General features: G+C 37.8%; 1 protein-coding gene across 3 annotated transcripts; it reads right to left on the bottom strand.

Annotated features, from left to right (window-relative positions):
* Positions 1 to 1,907: 1,907 nt before the first annotated feature.
* On the bottom strand, positions 1,908 to 14,032 carry IFNG (interferon gamma). 3 transcript variants are annotated; one of them, XM_068669257.1, is made up of 5 exons: positions 13,800 to 14,032; positions 13,044 to 13,185; positions 4,177 to 4,245; positions 3,634 to 3,813; positions 1,909 to 2,991 (listed from the first exon to the last, which is right to left on the bottom strand). In XM_068669257.1, the coding sequence occupies exons 2-5, from the start codon at positions 13,065 to 13,067 to the stop codon at positions 2,869 to 2,871; spliced, it is 396 nt and encodes a 131-aa protein (XP_068525358.1). In that variant the 5' UTR covers positions 13,068 to 13,185; positions 13,800 to 14,032; the 3' UTR covers positions 1,909 to 2,868. The 3 variants fall into 3 exon arrangements, with proteins under 3 accessions (XP_068525356.1, XP_068525357.1, XP_068525358.1); XM_068669255.1 differs by having other exon boundaries at positions 1,908 to 2,991; positions 6,154 to 14,032; XM_068669256.1 differs by having other exon boundaries at positions 1,908 to 2,991; positions 13,044 to 14,032.
* Between the last annotated feature and the right edge of the window lie 3,746 nt (positions 14,033 to 17,778).

Raw genomic sequence — 17,778 nt, 5'->3', positions numbered from 1 at the left:
CTATTAGTTGTGAGCTAACTGCAGTAGCACTGGTGAACCTCTGCAATATCTGGTGTCGGGTTTATCACAAAAGCTTTAAAGATACTTAAAAGAGAAAGAAAGAAAGAAAGAAAGAAAGAAAGAAAGAAAGAAAGAAAGAAAGAAAGAAAGAAAGAAAGAAAGAAAGAAAGAAAGAAAGAAAGAAAGAAAGAAAGAAAGAAAGAAAGAAAGAAAGAAAGAAAGAAAGAAAGAAAGAAAGAAAGAAAGAAAGAAAGAAAGAGAAGAAAAAAAGAAAAGAAAAGAAAGAGAAGAAAAGAAAAGAAAAGAAAAGAAAAGAAAAGAAAAGAAAAGAAAAGAAAAGAAAAGAAAAGAAAAGAAAAGAAAAGAAAAGAAAAGAAAAGAAAAGAAAAGAAAAGAAAAGAAAAGAAAAGAAAAGAAAAGAAAAGAAAAGAAAAGAAAAGAAAAGAAAAGAAAGAAAACTATCGATATCTGGGTGAAAAAATATCTTTTGGCAGCTGCTACTCCATCTCCCAGTAGCTCATTGCCTCCCTCCATCTGTACCTGTGCTTCCCAGCTCTAAGGTGAGCTGTACGTCAAACCTGGGAAATTATGTGGCTGAGCAACAATGTCCCCCTCCAAAAAACTGCTATTTTGAGCCAGGTTTAATAGGTAGCAGCAGGAATAGGTAAGATGGCACAGCACAGAAGATGACATGCTTGTGTGCATGGGCATCTGAGGTAGGATGGATGGGCAAATGTTATTTCTGTTGGATGTATAGTAAAGGCCTTATCTGTTTTTCTGTGGACCCTATTGGCAAGGTGTGGAAGGATGCAGATGTTTCATTTTACAGTCCAATAAAATAGGAAACTTCCCTTTGAGCTCCTAACCGTTCTGGCACTAAATTCCAAAAGCTGAGTATTAATTTAATCAGGAGTCTCGAGCACAACCACTGTCTCACTGTTGGTGGCCAATGAACCTTTAACTTGTCCCTTCCCTTCCCCATAGAAGCTTCTATTGCTGGCTTTGGTTCCTCAGAGGACAGCTATTCCCTTTCAAGCAATAGCTCACAAAACGGCACATACACAGGACACACTGCCTATGTTAAACACATACTCAGGCTTCTCTTGCTTAGTCCAGGATCTGGAGAAATCCTGAAGCATCTCATCTCTTGCATGTCACATGCACATACATGGCTGTGATGAGTAGAAACAAGAACAGCTGTTTCTTTCAAAGTTAGTTCAAGTCTCCAGGACTACTGAGTCACTTTGTTATGACTATAAAATGAGGATACGAATGAAGGTGTCTTACCCCAGGGGAGACAGCTTGGCCCAAGGAAGTAGAAAAGCCTGCAACAGTTACAGCTAAGCCCACTGGGCTTACTGCACCTTTACCTTGGGCATGGCCAGGTGTTACTGATGGAATTTATGGGTTCCGCTGGTGTTCAGGGTAGATTGGAAGTCCCATGTCGGCAGGAATCCCAAAGAAAGTCTGTCCCATTCCCTGTCAGCCCAAGGAAGTCTACTCCCAGATTGTTTGGTAACCACCTGGGGACCTGAAATTTGAAAGTCCCACGAACTGCCCTTCCCAAACCCTAGCCTCCGAGACAACTCAAAGCCCAAACAGCCCTAGGCCTTCGTCTTGTACCACTTGCAAAGAGCCCAGCAGATCAGCCGACTTCCATCTAGGCTCCATATCTTTGAGTCTTTGACTTGCAGAGAAATTTAAAAGTGCTGTTTTTTGGTTTGCTTGTTTTGTTGTTTGTTTGTTTTGCTTGTGTTTTTTGTTGTTGTTGTTTTGGTTTGTTTTTTTTAATCAGAGTAACAACACATTTCAAATCATCAAAGCCTTCCTCGGAACAAAGTAATGTTTCTTCGTCCAGAAGAAACAGAAGTTGAGGAACTGGAGGATTTTAGACCCCAGATAACTTCTGCCAAATTTCTTCAAACCCATTATCCATTCCCAAATCTTGGGCAGAAAGAAGGAAATTAAATGTGTTTTCATATGTCTGTACAGGGCCATTTTTGATGGCATCAAGCAAGATTAGAATTCTACTTTGCACAGAGATTCTGGTGAATAAATAAGCAAGCACATTTCATTAATCTATTTTTATTTGAAATCCAAAAATTTAAAAGCTTTCATTGTGAAATTCAAACATTTAAATAATATTCCAGTAGAAAAATACAGTCCTTAAGATAAAAACATCCATACTGCTACTTCCAAATAAATAAATTGACATCAGACACATTTAGATGATTCAATACAAAAAAAAAGAAAAAAAAAAAGACATTTTCATAATCAGTAAGTTGAAGTCAGTGCAATAGAGTTAGTCACATTTCCTGGAGTTGCCAAGTAGCCTGTCCTCTTAGTCATTTCAGTGCATAACAATAATTATCAGCAATAAATCACCAAAGCCCTGGTTCAGAAAAGTGCTTCAGCATTTTGCTCATCTCTAAGCATGTCTATTTGCTTGATTTGGATTTAGATATGCTTAGAGCTAAGCAGATATGCATGTGTTCTCCTGAGTACAGAAACTTTCCCGGCTTGGTGCCTCAAATAAGTGAAGGATGAGACTGATCAGGACAACACTACTTGGATACCTGGGTATCACGTCAGTTCAGTATTTCCACATGGAAACTTGGTAAACATCACCTCATTCTGTAATTTCAGACCAACAGACATGTAACAGAGAGACAGAGTTTTAAGACAAAATAATTTCTTACATAGCAGTAGGAGGTATAAATACTTTGATTGGTGTTTCTTTATAAATAATTATTTAAAATACTTAAATATTAATAAATAGATGTATAAAAAGCTCAATAAAAAGATTTTAAAAAATGTGCATCAAAAAAAATTGTAAAATAATTCAGTACAAAAGGCTGTATGATGTCATTAACATCTGCATCTCTTTGGAGACTGGCTCCTTTTCCTTTTGGAAGTCGAAGTCTCCACCAGTTTCTGTAAGACACTGAACAGCTCACTCACAGCCTTGCGTTGGATTTTCAAGCCGGTCAGCTGTTTTGAGTAAGAAACAAACAGAACGAAGGTCACACCAAGAGCTATTATTATTTACAGATCACATCCTACAATCTATGCTGCTAATGGAGCAGAGCAGAGAGGAACCAGCAGCTTTCAATTACTCTACCACCCAATTCCTGAAACAAAGAGCCATTTTTTCACAAAATTTTTTTCTGCTTTCTTCATTACTTTGCAACATGTCGCAGACTGGCTGTGTGCTGTGCAATGGAGGCACTCTACGATTATTACTGTGTCGCAATGCCATCTGAGTTACCTACGAGCAGTCAGCTCAGCCAGGGCATCCGTGTCAGTGGAGGTTGGTGGCTCACACCGCTGACACCCAGTAAGCCAGATGGCCCCAGAACCGTCAGAGGCATGCTGTGGCCAGGCACAACTTTCCAACCCAATTTGTAATCATAAGGAGCTGGTGATGGTGCCTCTGCGCCAGATTCCAACGAGACTCGGGGTGGGCCGCCCCTGAGCTGATGCATGGCTGGAAACATCAAGTTTTCCAGCCCGAGCAGAGCCAGCCGAGGGTTACCAAATGGGTTACTAAACCGTTACTGGCCTGAGTCAGACTTAAACTGAACTGGAAAATATAAAGTCACGAGTGCCTTGGAGGCAGGGAAAGAGCCTTACCTGAAGGTTTGACAGTTCCACGAGGTCTCTGAACTTCTTGTAGTCATTGGAAAGGGTATTTCTCAGAGTATTGAGCTGCTCAGATAAATTTTTGATGTGTGGCTTTGACATGTCAGTTTTCTTTAGCATTTCCAAGTACAGGGTAACAATCTGGCTCAGTATGATCCTTTTTTCATTTCTCTGTTGAAGAATACATTCAAAAAGAAAAGTTTGTGAGTGTCCATCGAGAGGAAAAAGAACGAAACTAAAATTCAGCATTTGGGGTTTCTCTCTGCCACTAGGGACAGGATGCCAAAGAAGATGCTGTAACTCATCTCCTGGGCTTACTGTAGCTCAGGACCAGCTGATGGTGCAGCACAAAGCACTTTGATCTTTATGAAGAGCATTTTAAGGGGGAGTTGTTTTCTCATTTTCAAGCTTCTAAAGAAACCTCTGCTTTTGTTCGTTCTACCCTGTCTGGTTACACTGGTCTTGGAGCTGCTTTTTACCAAAAGTGCCCTACAACATGCCTGAGATACTTTGTCACATGAGGTTCTGACTTACCTCTGTCCAGTTTTTCACTTTCTCTATAAAAACAGGATTGCCATCAGCTACATCCGAATTACTTGCATTCTGCAACAGAGAACATACACATCTGTTATACATACAGCACTTATTACAAGGTAAATAGTGTTCTCCTCAAATGAGCAGTAAAAAACATAGACACGTAATTTTTGCACCGCTGGCCTATAACTACTACGGTGCTTTCACTTCTGGGCTTCTTTTCACTTCTGAGAGTATATTTTGCAAATATGTTCTCTAAGCACCAATTCACACTGGATGACTGCGTAGTAACAGAAACAGCATTAATCTGTTTTTAAATGTCTTCTCCTGCTATAAGTCATCTAAATAGAGACATTTAGCACCATATGTTTCACTAAATGCTCTATGCAAGGTTTGGTATTGACAACTGAAAATTAAACTTAATAAGCTCAGCAGCTGTCTAGGCAATTGTCAGACCTGGTCTTGCCATGTTTTCTGATGAGTTGAAATCCACCGGTCTGTGGGCTTGAATTTACCCAGTCTTAGTAAAATCTCATATGGAACAAAGGCAAATTAACCATACTATAAAACTACAGTTTGTAAAACCAGAGAATAGCTCAGTAGCCCACAGTCAGACGTGGGGATACATAGGGGTTGTGGGCTACCAAAAGGCTCGCAGGGTCTGAGTTTAACCATCAGGTGTTAGCCACACACTGTGGCAGATTCTAGGAAACAAAGAGCAATACAGTTCTCCTACAAAGGAAAGGCAAGTTGAATCATTTCCTTTTCTCTGTGTGTATTTTTTTTCCTTGTGTTTTTTTTTTTTTTTTTTTTCTTTTTGTATACAACAGTCACTATTTCCTTTTTTCGCTGCTTGGTAATTTAAATATAATGAGTGTAATGGGAAAACTTGCAGGCTGACAGAAAACTCGTAGGCTGATTGGCTCCCCACACCAAACACCTTGCCGAGCCTTGGTTTGCACTTCTGAAAGGTGGTGAGCACCTGCTGCAGACTGCAGTTTTAATTTCTCTGCAAGAAGCTTACCACCGCTCAGGATCTCTCGGAGTTATTTATACTCTACCGAGAACCTCTTTGATCTATGCTAATGAAAAATGTAAGATATAAATCAAAATGCTGAAAAATCAGAGCTGGAAATAGGAGAAAACTCTTGCAGTTAATTTCATGTGTTTAAAAAATATGTATGTATATTCTATATATATATATATATATATGAAGAATAAATGCTGTTAACTGTAAACTAGAAGTGACTCTGTTGTAGATCCCTTATCTGTGTGACTAATTCCAGCTAAAATTAGTTGTGGTCTATTTTAATGCCTCCTGGATGGAGACAATTGAATTGATATTACAATTAAGTTATCAAAATTCTGTCTGAAAAGAAGTAATATCACTTAACATTCCCACACCAGATCAGTCAGAGATATGGAAACAGGATGGCTGGAGGATGCTAAAGAATAAGCAGCAGTGACCAACCTTGGGCAATATATTATTGATAGTAACAAAAAACACAAGATGCTTCTGTTAAAGTAAAACATTTTGCTTATATTGCAACTAATAATAAATCCTCTGTTAACTAAGCTAAAACTAATTCAGTGTCAGTAAACTGTAGCTGAATAGAATTGAATCAAGGTTCATTCATTCATATTAAATTGCATTAAGATTTTTTTGTTATAAAATATTCCATGAAATCAAAAGCCAAATGGAGCTGGTAGAAGCTCTTGTGAAAGGTGGAGTGCCACTGAAATAAATGCAAACTACTAAAATCATTATTGAAAAACTGAACCATGTTAGTGAATGAATAAAAGCTGGCAAAACCAAAGAAATTGTTCATATTCTGTTTAAAAAAAAAAAAAATGTAACAAACATTAGTTCTATGATCCCTATTGGTACACATTGAGGTTTATGACAAGCAGTGCTCAAATCTGGATCTACAGCACAAGTAGAAGAAGAAGAGAAATGCAGTAGAAGACTGTACTTACAAAATCAGCTTTCAGTTTGTCTATGTCATTTTGAAGTTGACCTAGAAATAAAGCACTTCCAGAACATCCAAAATAAATCATGATGACAGAGAGAACAAACAAGCAGTAGGTCTGGCAAGTCATTTTCTTGGTGATAGTTCAGTTAATATGCTCAGGTAACTTCTGGGAGATGTCAGATCTAAGAGTAATGAGCTTCAACTTCTAATAGTTGTATCTTCTATTAGAAGAAAGTAGATGAGTGAACTTCATCTGGCTGTCAGTGGTATTTATACCTGGTCTTGAATTTTTTTATTTCGTCATCACAGGCTGTGTATATTTAGCCAAGATAGTGTCAGATAAGACTTCGCTTTTGGCTAGTCGAGGGAATCCCTCGAAAGCATCTTTCTTAAAGTATGGTCCTGGAAAATTTTTCAGTGGTTCGTCAGAGGGTAACATTTACGTGACAGTTCTGAATTTTCTTTTACACGTGGTTGGGGAAAAGGAGGAAATTATGGTACGGGTTAAAGAGTATCCATTGTGGCTCAGGCATATTCTTACAAGCTATCTGAAAAATCATATCATGTGGTTAAGGGGTCAATATAACAGCCAACTCATTTCCGGCATTCTTTTAAAGTAACCACTGATACTAACATGGTATACTTCAGAGTCACTTAAAAATTTATATCTCTTTACCACTGTCCTTTTGTGAAAAACTATTTGCATTGTTTCCATGGTCTAAAGTGTATTTTTTGTCTGTCTCAATATTCATCTCCAGATTCAGACTAAGCTTGAGGAAAATTAGGTTCTAACAAGGATACAATGATGCATCATATTAAATATCTCCATAGTTTCCTACTATCTGCAAAAGTAGAATACTTGCTACTCAGGACACTCATCTGTGTTTGACAATAATTAAAATTCCCCACCTGCACATTCATTTGCACTTGTGCACGTGAAGTATGAAAACAGAAGGACATGATTAAAAAAAAAAAAATCAAAGCAGGAAGACAGGATGGTATCCAGGTGTACACAGGCCACTAGAACAACTATGTTGAGGTAGCTGTGGAAGAGGTTCCTGTGTAATAATTGAACTCTGCTTTGATGAATATCAAGGGAAAAAAGCTCACTGTGCAGACCTGTATAAAGAAATCGGAGTAATTTTAGGCTGTAGTATATAAATACAGGGTAGGAAGGAGACTCATAAGGGGAAGAAGAAGGAACCCACATGAAAAAAGAAAAGAGAGGGGGTCAGGCAGAGGGTAGATGTGGGCTCAGTTCACACAGTGTACAGTGGACAATGTCTGTAGCCCATCAGAAACATATGAGAATCAAACAGGTCTCCAACAACTATGGCTTGAGCTCTCCAGCTCCTGGATGGGTCATCAAGTGTTCTTTGCCAGAAGCCGTCTCCTTCCTCAGCAGCATATCCAGCCTCAAGAAATGACCAGTAATTCTATCAACAGTTTTTCATCTGCAGCTTGAAAGAGGACCTTCATCTAGAAACTGGGTCTAGACTGCTACTACCACTGCAAAAGTGGAATTGCCATTTTGCAGAGACTAGAACCAAATCCGAACAGCAGTCACAGGCCCAAAAACTACATGCAAAACTCCCTGGGAACAGCAGCATACCCAGATGGCACATGCCTCACAACAGGGGCAGTACTGTACAAGTGTTATGACTGTAAGTGTACTTGGGGTAGTAATGCTATGCAATGTCTTTATTGGTTTTAACTTGAGAAATTAAAACTGTGTAAACAATGACTCATTTGCTGGAATTATTGCCTTGGAAGTGAGATGATAATGCTAATCAAGGCTATTCAATGAGGCTTCAAAGCACTGCAAAAAAGTAATCACATCAAAAATACAAAGCTGCTTCACAGGTGTACAAGGCAATAATAATACCAGCCTATCTGTGATGTGAAAATATCTGTATTGCTTTTCAAGACAAGCACAGTCAAACGGCATGTTGTGGCACAGTTAAATATAGGTTCATATATACATACAGGAAAAACAAGAAAAATTTACAAGGTGAGAGATGTGCTGAAAGGCATCAACTGGCCATGAGCCGATGGAGTGATTCTTTGGCAAAATGTTGGAAAGGAGAAGTCAAGTGGCATATGGAAAGTGATTCCTGTTACATATGGCTCTCTTTAAGCTGTCAGAAATATACAGCTGGAAGAGGGACTGGGTCATCAAATCCTTCTTTTTTTTTTTTTTCTTGTATCCTAATTTGAGCAATGGTTTTCCATTGGATTACTAGAGAACGTGCAAAGAAGTGTTGCTAGGGTGGTAAACAGTTTGGAACAGTTATTTACTCAAATTACAATACAACTGTATGCGATCAATTGCTGTAATTATCCAACCAGGCAGAAGATTCCAGGAGATGGAAATTGAAGTCAGTAATCCTGGCTTCTTCTGCAGAGAACTATTTATCATGTGCCAGGCTAGACTGACTTTTTAAACCTATCAGACATGCCTCTTTCATCCACAGGAGGCTGTATATCTCAGGTCACCTCCATTTGATCTCATCACCTTTCTGAGGAGGCCACTATCAACCATCTAATTTTTCAGGTAAGAAAATGGAAGCACAGCACAATTCTTGATCATTCAGCATCTAGGAAAGGCAAATCTAGGAACACAAACAACATCCCCCAGTCCAGTCTTTTGCCCACTAATCATCACTAAAAGTATTATATATTAAAATGAGGCAAGGAATTAAGAAAATAGTAAAGAAGAAAGCCATGACATCTGGCTTTGTCATATTATCTTCCGAGTGCAGCTCTGACTTCCAGATACCTCTTCTGACTATCAAGGTTATATTTCTGTTTCAGTACTTCTATCCATCACCATATTTAAAGGGGCGAATGCTCTGTGGCCAATTCATCATCTGGTTGCAGGGCAGAAAATGAATCCTAATATAAAAATACATAATCCTTTTTCTACATTTTTTACATTTGAATAAGTGGTGCCATGTTAAAATTGACATAATTGCCTTGTAGCATTCTCTTCTATTAACGCATGTCATCACGTCTCTCCAAATCATATTGGAACAAGTCAACAGCCTACAGCAGGTGGTCAGAATGTAAGGACCCTCAAGGCCCAGGGATCTTGCCAGCTCCCAGCCCTGTTTTGCTTCCCATTCCCAGCAAAAGTGTTCCATTGTCCCGTGTACGCCTTGTTGCCCAAAAAGAGTGATCAGTCAAGTGGGAAGGAAGACTCAAGTTCAGATAGCTCCTATGGATTGGCTTTTCCAGAGCATCAGTTCCAGAGATATCCTGCAAATATCTCCCCTTTTCTAGACTGACCCAAGGGCCTAAAAGCATCCAATCTTTTTTCCGTCTTTCTTACGACAGATATACCAAGCATGCTGGATGGGACTGAATGTTTACCACTAATACAAGCTCTTTGCCTGAGTACTAGTCCTAATCTAGCAAAAAAAGAGGTGCGAGAATGGTATTGAAAAGTCTTGTGCCACATATAATTGGAGTGGTCCTTGTGTGTGGCTTGACAGTCGGAGCTGGACTCTCATCTGTTCCAAAAGCAGTAGGAAATGAAACCAAGGTGTTTTTTCATTTTGCTGCCTGGAAGTCATCTGACTCTTCATGTAAAGTAGAGGTTTCACACCCTTTTGTTCAGGCAATGTGTTACACCAATTACCCAATGATGTCCTTGCAAAGTCATGTCAGATTTCACTATGACCACTGACTAAAGATTTTTCCCTTTCATTTTTTATTTTATGTGAAATCCTAAGAGTGCTGGCTGAGTGGTTAACAAGGAACTTCATTTACCAGTCCAGCAGATCTCTGCCAGACTTTCGTTTCTCTAAAACTCAGTGTCTGTTTCTGTTACCACTGCACAAGGAAAGCAGCCCAGAGTTGGAAATCCCTGCCTGAGCTGTAATTCTGACCTTGCATAACACTTCACCTCTTAGCTTTACTTCCTTATGAAGCAGGAAAATTTTCCTTCTTTTCTTCCTCCACAATAATGAGGGTATTATTTTGGGAATTCTACAAATATATTTTCCTCTGGAAAAATGATGATCTTTTTAAAAGAAACTTTTCATTGAATAGAATTGACTTCATAAATTTTCTTTATTATTTTGAGGTGGAGAGTAAGTTCTGAAATTCTCAAAATTATTTCTTTTGGCATTTTCTAAACAAAATATTCTACTTTGCCCATTCAAAGCACTTTTTGGAAATTTTGTTGTTTGGAGAAAACTAGAAAAGCAGTTTGTACTGACCTGAAATACCACACAAGAAAGACCCTTTGGCCTCTATTACATCATCCTATTTGCACAAAAAAATGGCAATAGATAGATCCCTCTTTCCTTGACAATATTATAGATCCTTCTTTCCTTTCACAAAATTTCTCACATACATTAGCTGATGAGTCTTCCAAAGAAAGGGAAGGCAGAGAAAACTAACACCCCATGGTGATAGATATCCAGAGAGAGAGATATCGAGACTAATAATTAACTGGTGGATACAACTTTAAGTGATCAGAGTGTAAATTAAAAATATTAGAAACATGGTACGTTGACTGACACAAGACATTTGTTTCACACTTCCCTTCAGAATTTCAATTTGGTAAACCCATGTGGGATGGAAAAATTTTTATGAGATGGGAGAGCCTTTCCCCACAAAACACTAGTGATTACTTTCCGAATTAGTAAGAGGAAATAACTGTCCCCTCATGGTCTGAGTACTCATCCACCCTTTAAGAAGAGGAGTTCAAGCTTTTGTCTTGCCTGGGTTTTGGTTTGAACATGTATCTTCTTTTCCCTGGGTAAGGTTCCCTGTCATCTGTGAATACTTGTTCAGGGCTGGCCTTCCTCACACTCTGCTGTGGACTTTTTGACCACTCCTAATTGTACATCAGCTCTATAATGCCTAGAGACCCCAGCAATAGCTTAAGGTGAATATTCAGCACTTACATTTAAATAATAGTCTGTAGCATATAGAGCTGACAATAAATGTTTGTCTCAGAACATCTGTCACCATTAACAGCAGTTAATGTTCCTGTTCATAAAAGTGAGCACAAAGTTACTTCCCTTCCCTTTCTTTGAAAGTCTATTGAACTGATAAGTATAAGGAATTCTGAGGCTGGAAAGAAAAACATAAAACATAAGTTGTCTCATTGTTGATTGTGCACGGATAGCAATATATAATGGAACCTGAAGGGTCTCTGTTCCTTGTTTTGTATTTCAGATTGGTACAAATTGTTTTCCAGCTCTCCAGAAAAACACAGTCTGCATGTATGCATTAAGATATTGTGAGACCAGTGAGAGACAGCATAAGAAAGGCAGTTGCAATCCTAAAATATGTTTTTTCTTGTAGTAAATTGTGGGAAATGATAATGACATTGTAGAAGACCATGATGGAGAAATGGCCCGTGTTTTTACTTTATACTTCTACAGCTGGAGTATTTTAACAAACTGACCTCCTAATTATAATCTGTTTCCCATTAAATAAAAGAAATCTTCAAATCTTCTTCAATTTAAGTTAAATACTTTTGAGCATAGATACGCTTTTCCATGTCAGTGTTTTCCATGTTCAAGTGTTGGCTGGCATTGCATAAAATACCTCCTGTGCTATAACCACAGAATACCTATGGGTTTTTCTGCATGAAACGTTTCATTTTCATCAGCTCTTCTTCATTCTTCCAAGAAGAATGAAACATTTAGTCTTGAAAGTTTTCTGTTGTCAGCACCAATATAACCTCTGGAGATTCAGCCAGTTCTGAGCATTAGATCATGAATCTCACAGTATTTGTTTCCTTTCTAAAGCCTAAACGTCTTTCGTGATGTGATTTTTTGAATCTCAGTGTTTATTTTAGAGATTTGGGGTCGGAATTTTTTTCTAAGCACTTTTTAATTGTCATGGTTGCAAGGAAAGTATTGAAAACAATAATTTCTAAAGGCATAGTAAGTCCAATAGAAAAACTTACTATTTAAATGTAATTGTTTTCAGGTTCTTCCTAAGGAGTTTTGAATATTTCCATCTAGGTTTCATAAGCAGCAATGACACCTACAACATGAATGTTGCTGATTTTTAATGCTAACCATGAATATTATCAATCGAATGCTATCAATTCAACCTACTGACTTCAGATAAGGTACTTTGCACCTTACTGTTTTTAAAGTTTTCTATAAAATGAAGATGCATTTTATAAATATGGTTCTTCCCAAAATGATATTTCAAGGTGTTCTAGCTCTTCCATAATACCTCTGCTCTCTGTAAGACCAGCAGTCTAGTATTTCCATTAGCTTTTCCACAAATAGTTGTAAGGTAACATTTTTATTCACTTTAAGAAAACTAATTCATTAAGAAACAAATTCCAATGTAATTTGGCTTTACTTTATACTCTAGTTCCAACTTCCTGTTACTTCCCATGAATATATGTCTTTGCTGTACATTAATATACTATAATAATAAAAATTTGCTCACAGTGTCTTTCTCAGCAAATGGGAGCGTGTTTTCTTCTATATACGGTCTCTTCATCCAGAGAAACCTCTGTCATTTTTAGAGACCACTATTTATTCAGTTTCACTTTCTTAGGACCTTAGGTCCACATTCAATAGAAGCCAAAATGTCATCTGAACTTCCGCATCCTGGTATCTGTCATAGTACCTCATGACACCTTTTCAAAAGGACTGTGTTATTTTTAAAGAGAGAAGGCCAAATTAAACTAGACTTTGATCAGCTGTCAGTTAGTTGTTGTATGCATTGAGTGAATACAGTCAGGGGTGTCCATCAACCTCATCAGGATCCAGCTTGCAATACCTCCAAAATTGCAGGGACTCTGCCAGAAGTTCATTACAGACTGATCGAGGGGCTTTGATTTCGTGTTAACAACCCAGTACTTACCACACATTCTCAATATGATATCCCAATAGTGCTTTTCAGACTTACCACCGATTGGTGAGCCAGCTCCATTCATCTTCCTCCCATTATATTTATTGAATTTTCTCCACGTATCAGTTTTTGTGACTCATTCCTTCTTCTTATGTTGATTGTCTGCGTCGCTGGCTTTTATTTTCAGTGGATTTTTTTGCTTTAGTTTTTACCAAAAAATTAAATTGCCATTCAAGTGCTTATTGTACAGTCATATTTGTTTTCCCAGCTTAAGTACCTTTCTCACACAGACACAGACTTTTATTGTGTGAAAATAACGTGCATATTTAAATTTGAAGGAAAACACTAATGAAAGCAACCCTGTTATTCCTTAATTTCTTACTGAAATATGTTGAAATATGAGCATTTTGGGGGAAAATCTGGTCATTTTCATGTTATCTCTTACATTGTTCGCAATAATCAAATAACTCATATGTATATGTAAGCATTAGTGTGCAGGTGTGGACACATGTTGAAAGTTAATGATCCGTTTCAAACATAAGTAAGAAAAAAAATCCATGAAATATTTCAAATCAGCTTACGGAGTGGACATTTTTTGTCATAACTTTTTAGAAATGTCCACGGGAGGTTTTCTAGCCAAAATCTGATGTGTGATGTAATCCTTTCTTCTAAAACAACCCAGGAGATAGTTTGGTGGGGATTCCCCTTGCCCGCCATACTCTTTAGTGCCATTCATAATTGTGTGACTAAGCAAACCAGCCAACTTTACTCACAGAAAAAAAAAAAAAAAATGGAATGATGACTTGGTCCTACCTGTTTCTGTCCTGCCTTCAGAACACTTATGAGGACACCAGAAAATCAAATGTACAAGCAATCCATCCACAGATGACATTTTACTTAGAAATAGACTTCTTGAGAGCGATTTAGTTGCAAAGAGTTTCGAGTTAGATTTAAAATTTAAAGTCAAAGGAGAAATATGCAAGACCTTTGCTCTTTAGGAGTTAAAAAATAAACTAAAGAAAATTTTCACACCCTTAGTGCATTTCCTCTTCATCTCCACAGGAAATAAGACTACCTCTAGATGCTACTGTGGGTTGAGTGTAGAGGCACTTTATTTTAAAGTCACATATCTTCTTTTTTCAAAGACCTGGACTAACATCTATAAAGTGCTCTGAATTGACATCCTCTAATCAGCATTAGGAGATGTGAAGATTTAACTAGCAAATATGCTAATAATAAATATTTGAAAGAGAAATTAGATAATTAAGATTCTGTTGCTTTTTGAAGTTGCTAGTGAGTCTCTACCCAGAAGCTAAAATAAATCAAGATTTGTAAAAGACAATAAAACAAAAAGTTGTAGGAGAAGAACAAAATGCAATCCCAAGTATCATGCTTTAAAATAATCAAAATGCAAGTATCGTAGCAGATTGGCTTGCTAATCTTTTTTTTCCTAAGGAAATGAAACTTCTGCAGTTTCTCTCACTGTCAGTTCCTTCCCCTTCAGTAATTTTTGAACCAAGTCAGCAATTTTATCCAAATCTGAGAAGGAGTAAGAAGATTCACAGCTAATTTATCCCCTGACACTTTCATTAAAATTGACAGCTAAGCATCAGCAAGATTGTTCTACTAATCATGGACCACAAGCTGGTATTTTAAAGTGTCTGTATGAGTTGAATACTGTAAAGAGAGGAATAGCTTTCCTTATACAGCTATTTGATTGTTGTGAAATCATATTCATTACAACAATTATTCAATGATTTATTAACATCTAGGAAAGCCTATGTGGTGGTTATGAAAAGCTTCCAAAACTTATGAAGAAGATGTATGAAAAGAACTTTACCCTCCCACATAAGATAATCTTATTGTTTCATATTAATGCGTACAGGACTCTGGGCTCTTACTTCATTCTTCTTTTCCCCTTTTGCCACATCTGCCTCTTCTGTGTTTGTCATCGAATCATAGGCTATCTCGAGTCGGGAGGGACCAACAAGGATCACTGAGTCCAACTCCTGGCTCCACACAGGGCTACCTAAAAATTAAAACATAAGTCTCTCTGTGCAGCAAAATAAAAGGAGAGATTTTAGCATGTGCTAGCATAGCTAAAGCTGTCTTATTTTAATCTGGCTAGTATGGATATGAGTAGCAGAGGAACTATGATACACCAGGCTTCAGCTGTCGTGTACTATTACTCCATATACACAAGCAAAGAATATCCATCCTCTCAAAGTTTTGCAAAACTATATATATATACAAGTTGAATTTCAGTTTTGAAGGGCACAGAGTGCAGGTACATCAACTCTGGTTCTCATTAGCACACATCAAATGTTCTCCCCATTCCATTGGAGTTTTTTTCTTTGTAAAATCACCAAGTCTACATGGATAGATGCTTCAAAAATGCCAAAAGAAGTTTCAGATTAGCCAATTGTTTTTCTCCTCTCATTTAAAGTATAACAGCATATCAGTGAGTGCTTCTACTTTAGTGTGCTATTTATACCACACATAGGAGGTTAAAACCAGTCTCCTGATCAACCCTGCTCACCGCACCTAGGGTTACGCTGAAAACCTGTCTCGGAGCCTGCAAAACCAAATTCTTTTCAGATAAAATAAAACTGGAAGACGTTCTTAGAAACTCACTTGATGTACCCCAATTGCTAATGGGATTCCGGCCACAGGACCAGATTACAGCTGGTTCAAAACTCAAAACAAATCAGTGCAGCAGCTAGGTCCTCAACGTCAGGTTAATTGACTTACAGATCTGCTCCTATAGCATTGCTCCTTTTGATAATGCAGATAAAATATGTCTTTCAGCAATGTCTGATGTCTTATTTGAATTGTTTGAGTGCCATCATTGAACGTTCTAAGCACTGGGAAGCAGGAAATTAAAATGTTTCTATAATAGATCCTTAACCAGAATAATCATTCTCAATGAGACAGACAGGTGTACAGGAAGGAATACTTATGGGAAAAGTGATTAAATATCTAGAAGTAATCATGAATCTTCTCATTTGTGGACACACACAGAAACCTATCTAAAAATAAATAAAAATGCAATCACTGTCACTGCATCTTGAATCACACTCACAAGAGGCTATAGGATGTCATTGCTTCCAAGGGAGTCTGTGCAGGAACAGTATGTCAAAGAGCCAGTGATAATAGAGTATTGATTAGCTGAAGAAAGAATTGATTCATCTTGGTTTTCTAGTCCTCTTGAATTACATGATTATGCTTCGTTGGGATTTGCAGTTTTAGGAAGTCTTAGAGTAACTCCAGAAGAGCAGTAGAACTCACAAAAAAGAAATAGTGAAGCAGCAGTCATGCCTGGAGCACAGACAACAAAGTTTAGGAAAAGCAGATGTAAAGAAAAAGGTGATGAAGAAATTTTGTATGCCACTGAAGGAAATAATTGTCAAAAAGTCTGAAGGAAAATCATAGAGAAAACAAAATGGGCCTAGGTAAAATATCTTAGTAAAAGACATTCTTTTGGACTCATGAAAGGTGTCCACCTTCCAAGACCATGGCTGTATAAAGATAAAATACAATCAAATTGAATATGACTAACAAGGTAAATACTACTGGGAAATGTATCATCATAGGAGATCTTAATTTTCTGATTAAAGACAGGATGTTTTTACATGAGCTATAACTTTACAGTTACATGATAATATTTTCATTTCAAAGAGAAACATTTTGAGAAGTTAGTGAAACTAATTACAGTATCTGAAGGGAAGGTGAATATGAAGCAAAACTGGAGTTTCTGAAAGTCAGATGTGCACAATTGTTTAGAGTTTAGCTCAGAGCTAAAAAAAGAAAAATATGACCAAATGGAGTCTAGCTTTACTGAAGAGGACCTGGAAAGAGGTTCAGGTGGATAACTGAACATAAGTGGACATTGCATCCTTGAGCAGTGTAGGCAAACTGTACCCTGAGTAAAAGTATCAGCAAAAGTACAATCAGCAGGTCATGGGATGTAATCTCCCACTCTACTTGGCACTTGTCAGGCCACTTCTAGTACAATGAACCCAGTTTTGCTTCCCACAGTTTAAGAGATACGCTGAAAAACAAGAGATCACTGATGTGACTAGACGGTTAGAGATAATTAGTTATGAAGAAGGATGGAAGGAATTGGGTTTGTCCAGCTACAAGGTCAGAAAGCTCAGGAGTACCTAACCACAGCCTTCCACTACCCAGAAGGTGGCTACAGAGAAGACAGAGGTACTCTGTTCACAGAGATGCATGGTGATGGAGCAAGTCAACAGGCAGGAGTTGCTTGAAGGGGATCTTCACCATGAGAACAATTTAGCCGAATAGTAGATTGCCCAAAAAAGTGACAGAATCTGTCTTCAAATATTCAGGTTGCCTCATGACAGGACTCTTTATAATCTAACACTAGACCTTGCTTTCAGTAGCAGGTTGGACTGCATATCTCCAGTGCTCCCTTCCAACTTGGTCTTTTCCATGATCCTATTGCAATGAGAGCAAGCAAGCTAATCACCTCTAAAAGAATAGCAGAAACATATCAGAGACTTGAGGGACGGAAAGATGTACTGATCAGCAGTGATAACTGCGTCTTAAAACTTAACAAATGCACAACAAACCAGTTCATGTTAAGGCATCAGTATAAAAACAGTAAAATATGCCTTCATCGTGTAAACAAGAGGAACGTAAGGAAAAAAGTGAGGCTGGCACAGGTTGAGGTTAAAGCTATGCTGCATGATTGTGTACAGTGAAGCCCAAAAATTAAGTGGACAATTTAACTCAATTTTTAATACAGTCAGGGATGTTAAAAAGTGAA

Source organism: Anas acuta, chromosome 1 (genome assembly GCF_963932015.1).
Source record: "Anas acuta chromosome 1, bAnaAcu1.1, whole genome shotgun sequence".
In the NCBI taxonomy this organism is placed as follows: domain Eukaryota; kingdom Metazoa; phylum Chordata; class Aves; order Anseriformes; family Anatidae; genus Anas; species Anas acuta.
Note: the sequence above shows the minus strand (reverse complement) of the source record. Positions and strands in the feature narration are given on the sequence as shown.

What these genes read in the sequence shown, in the direction of transcription:
- IFNG (XM_068669255.1), bottom strand. Translation starts at nt 6,276, where the DNA reads ATGACTTGCCAGACCTACTGCTTGTTTGTTCTCTCTGTCATCATGATT. An exon ending in ACAAACTGAAAGCTGATTTT is followed by an intron (nt 4,246 to 6,153) that starts GTAAGTACAGTC and finishes TCTCTGTTGCAG; the next exon opens with AATGCAAGTAATTCGGATGT. An exon ending in AAGTGAAAAACTGGACAGAG is followed by an intron (nt 3,814 to 4,176) that starts GTAAGTCAGAAC and finishes ATTCTTCAACAG; the next exon opens with AGAAATGAAAAAAGGATCAT.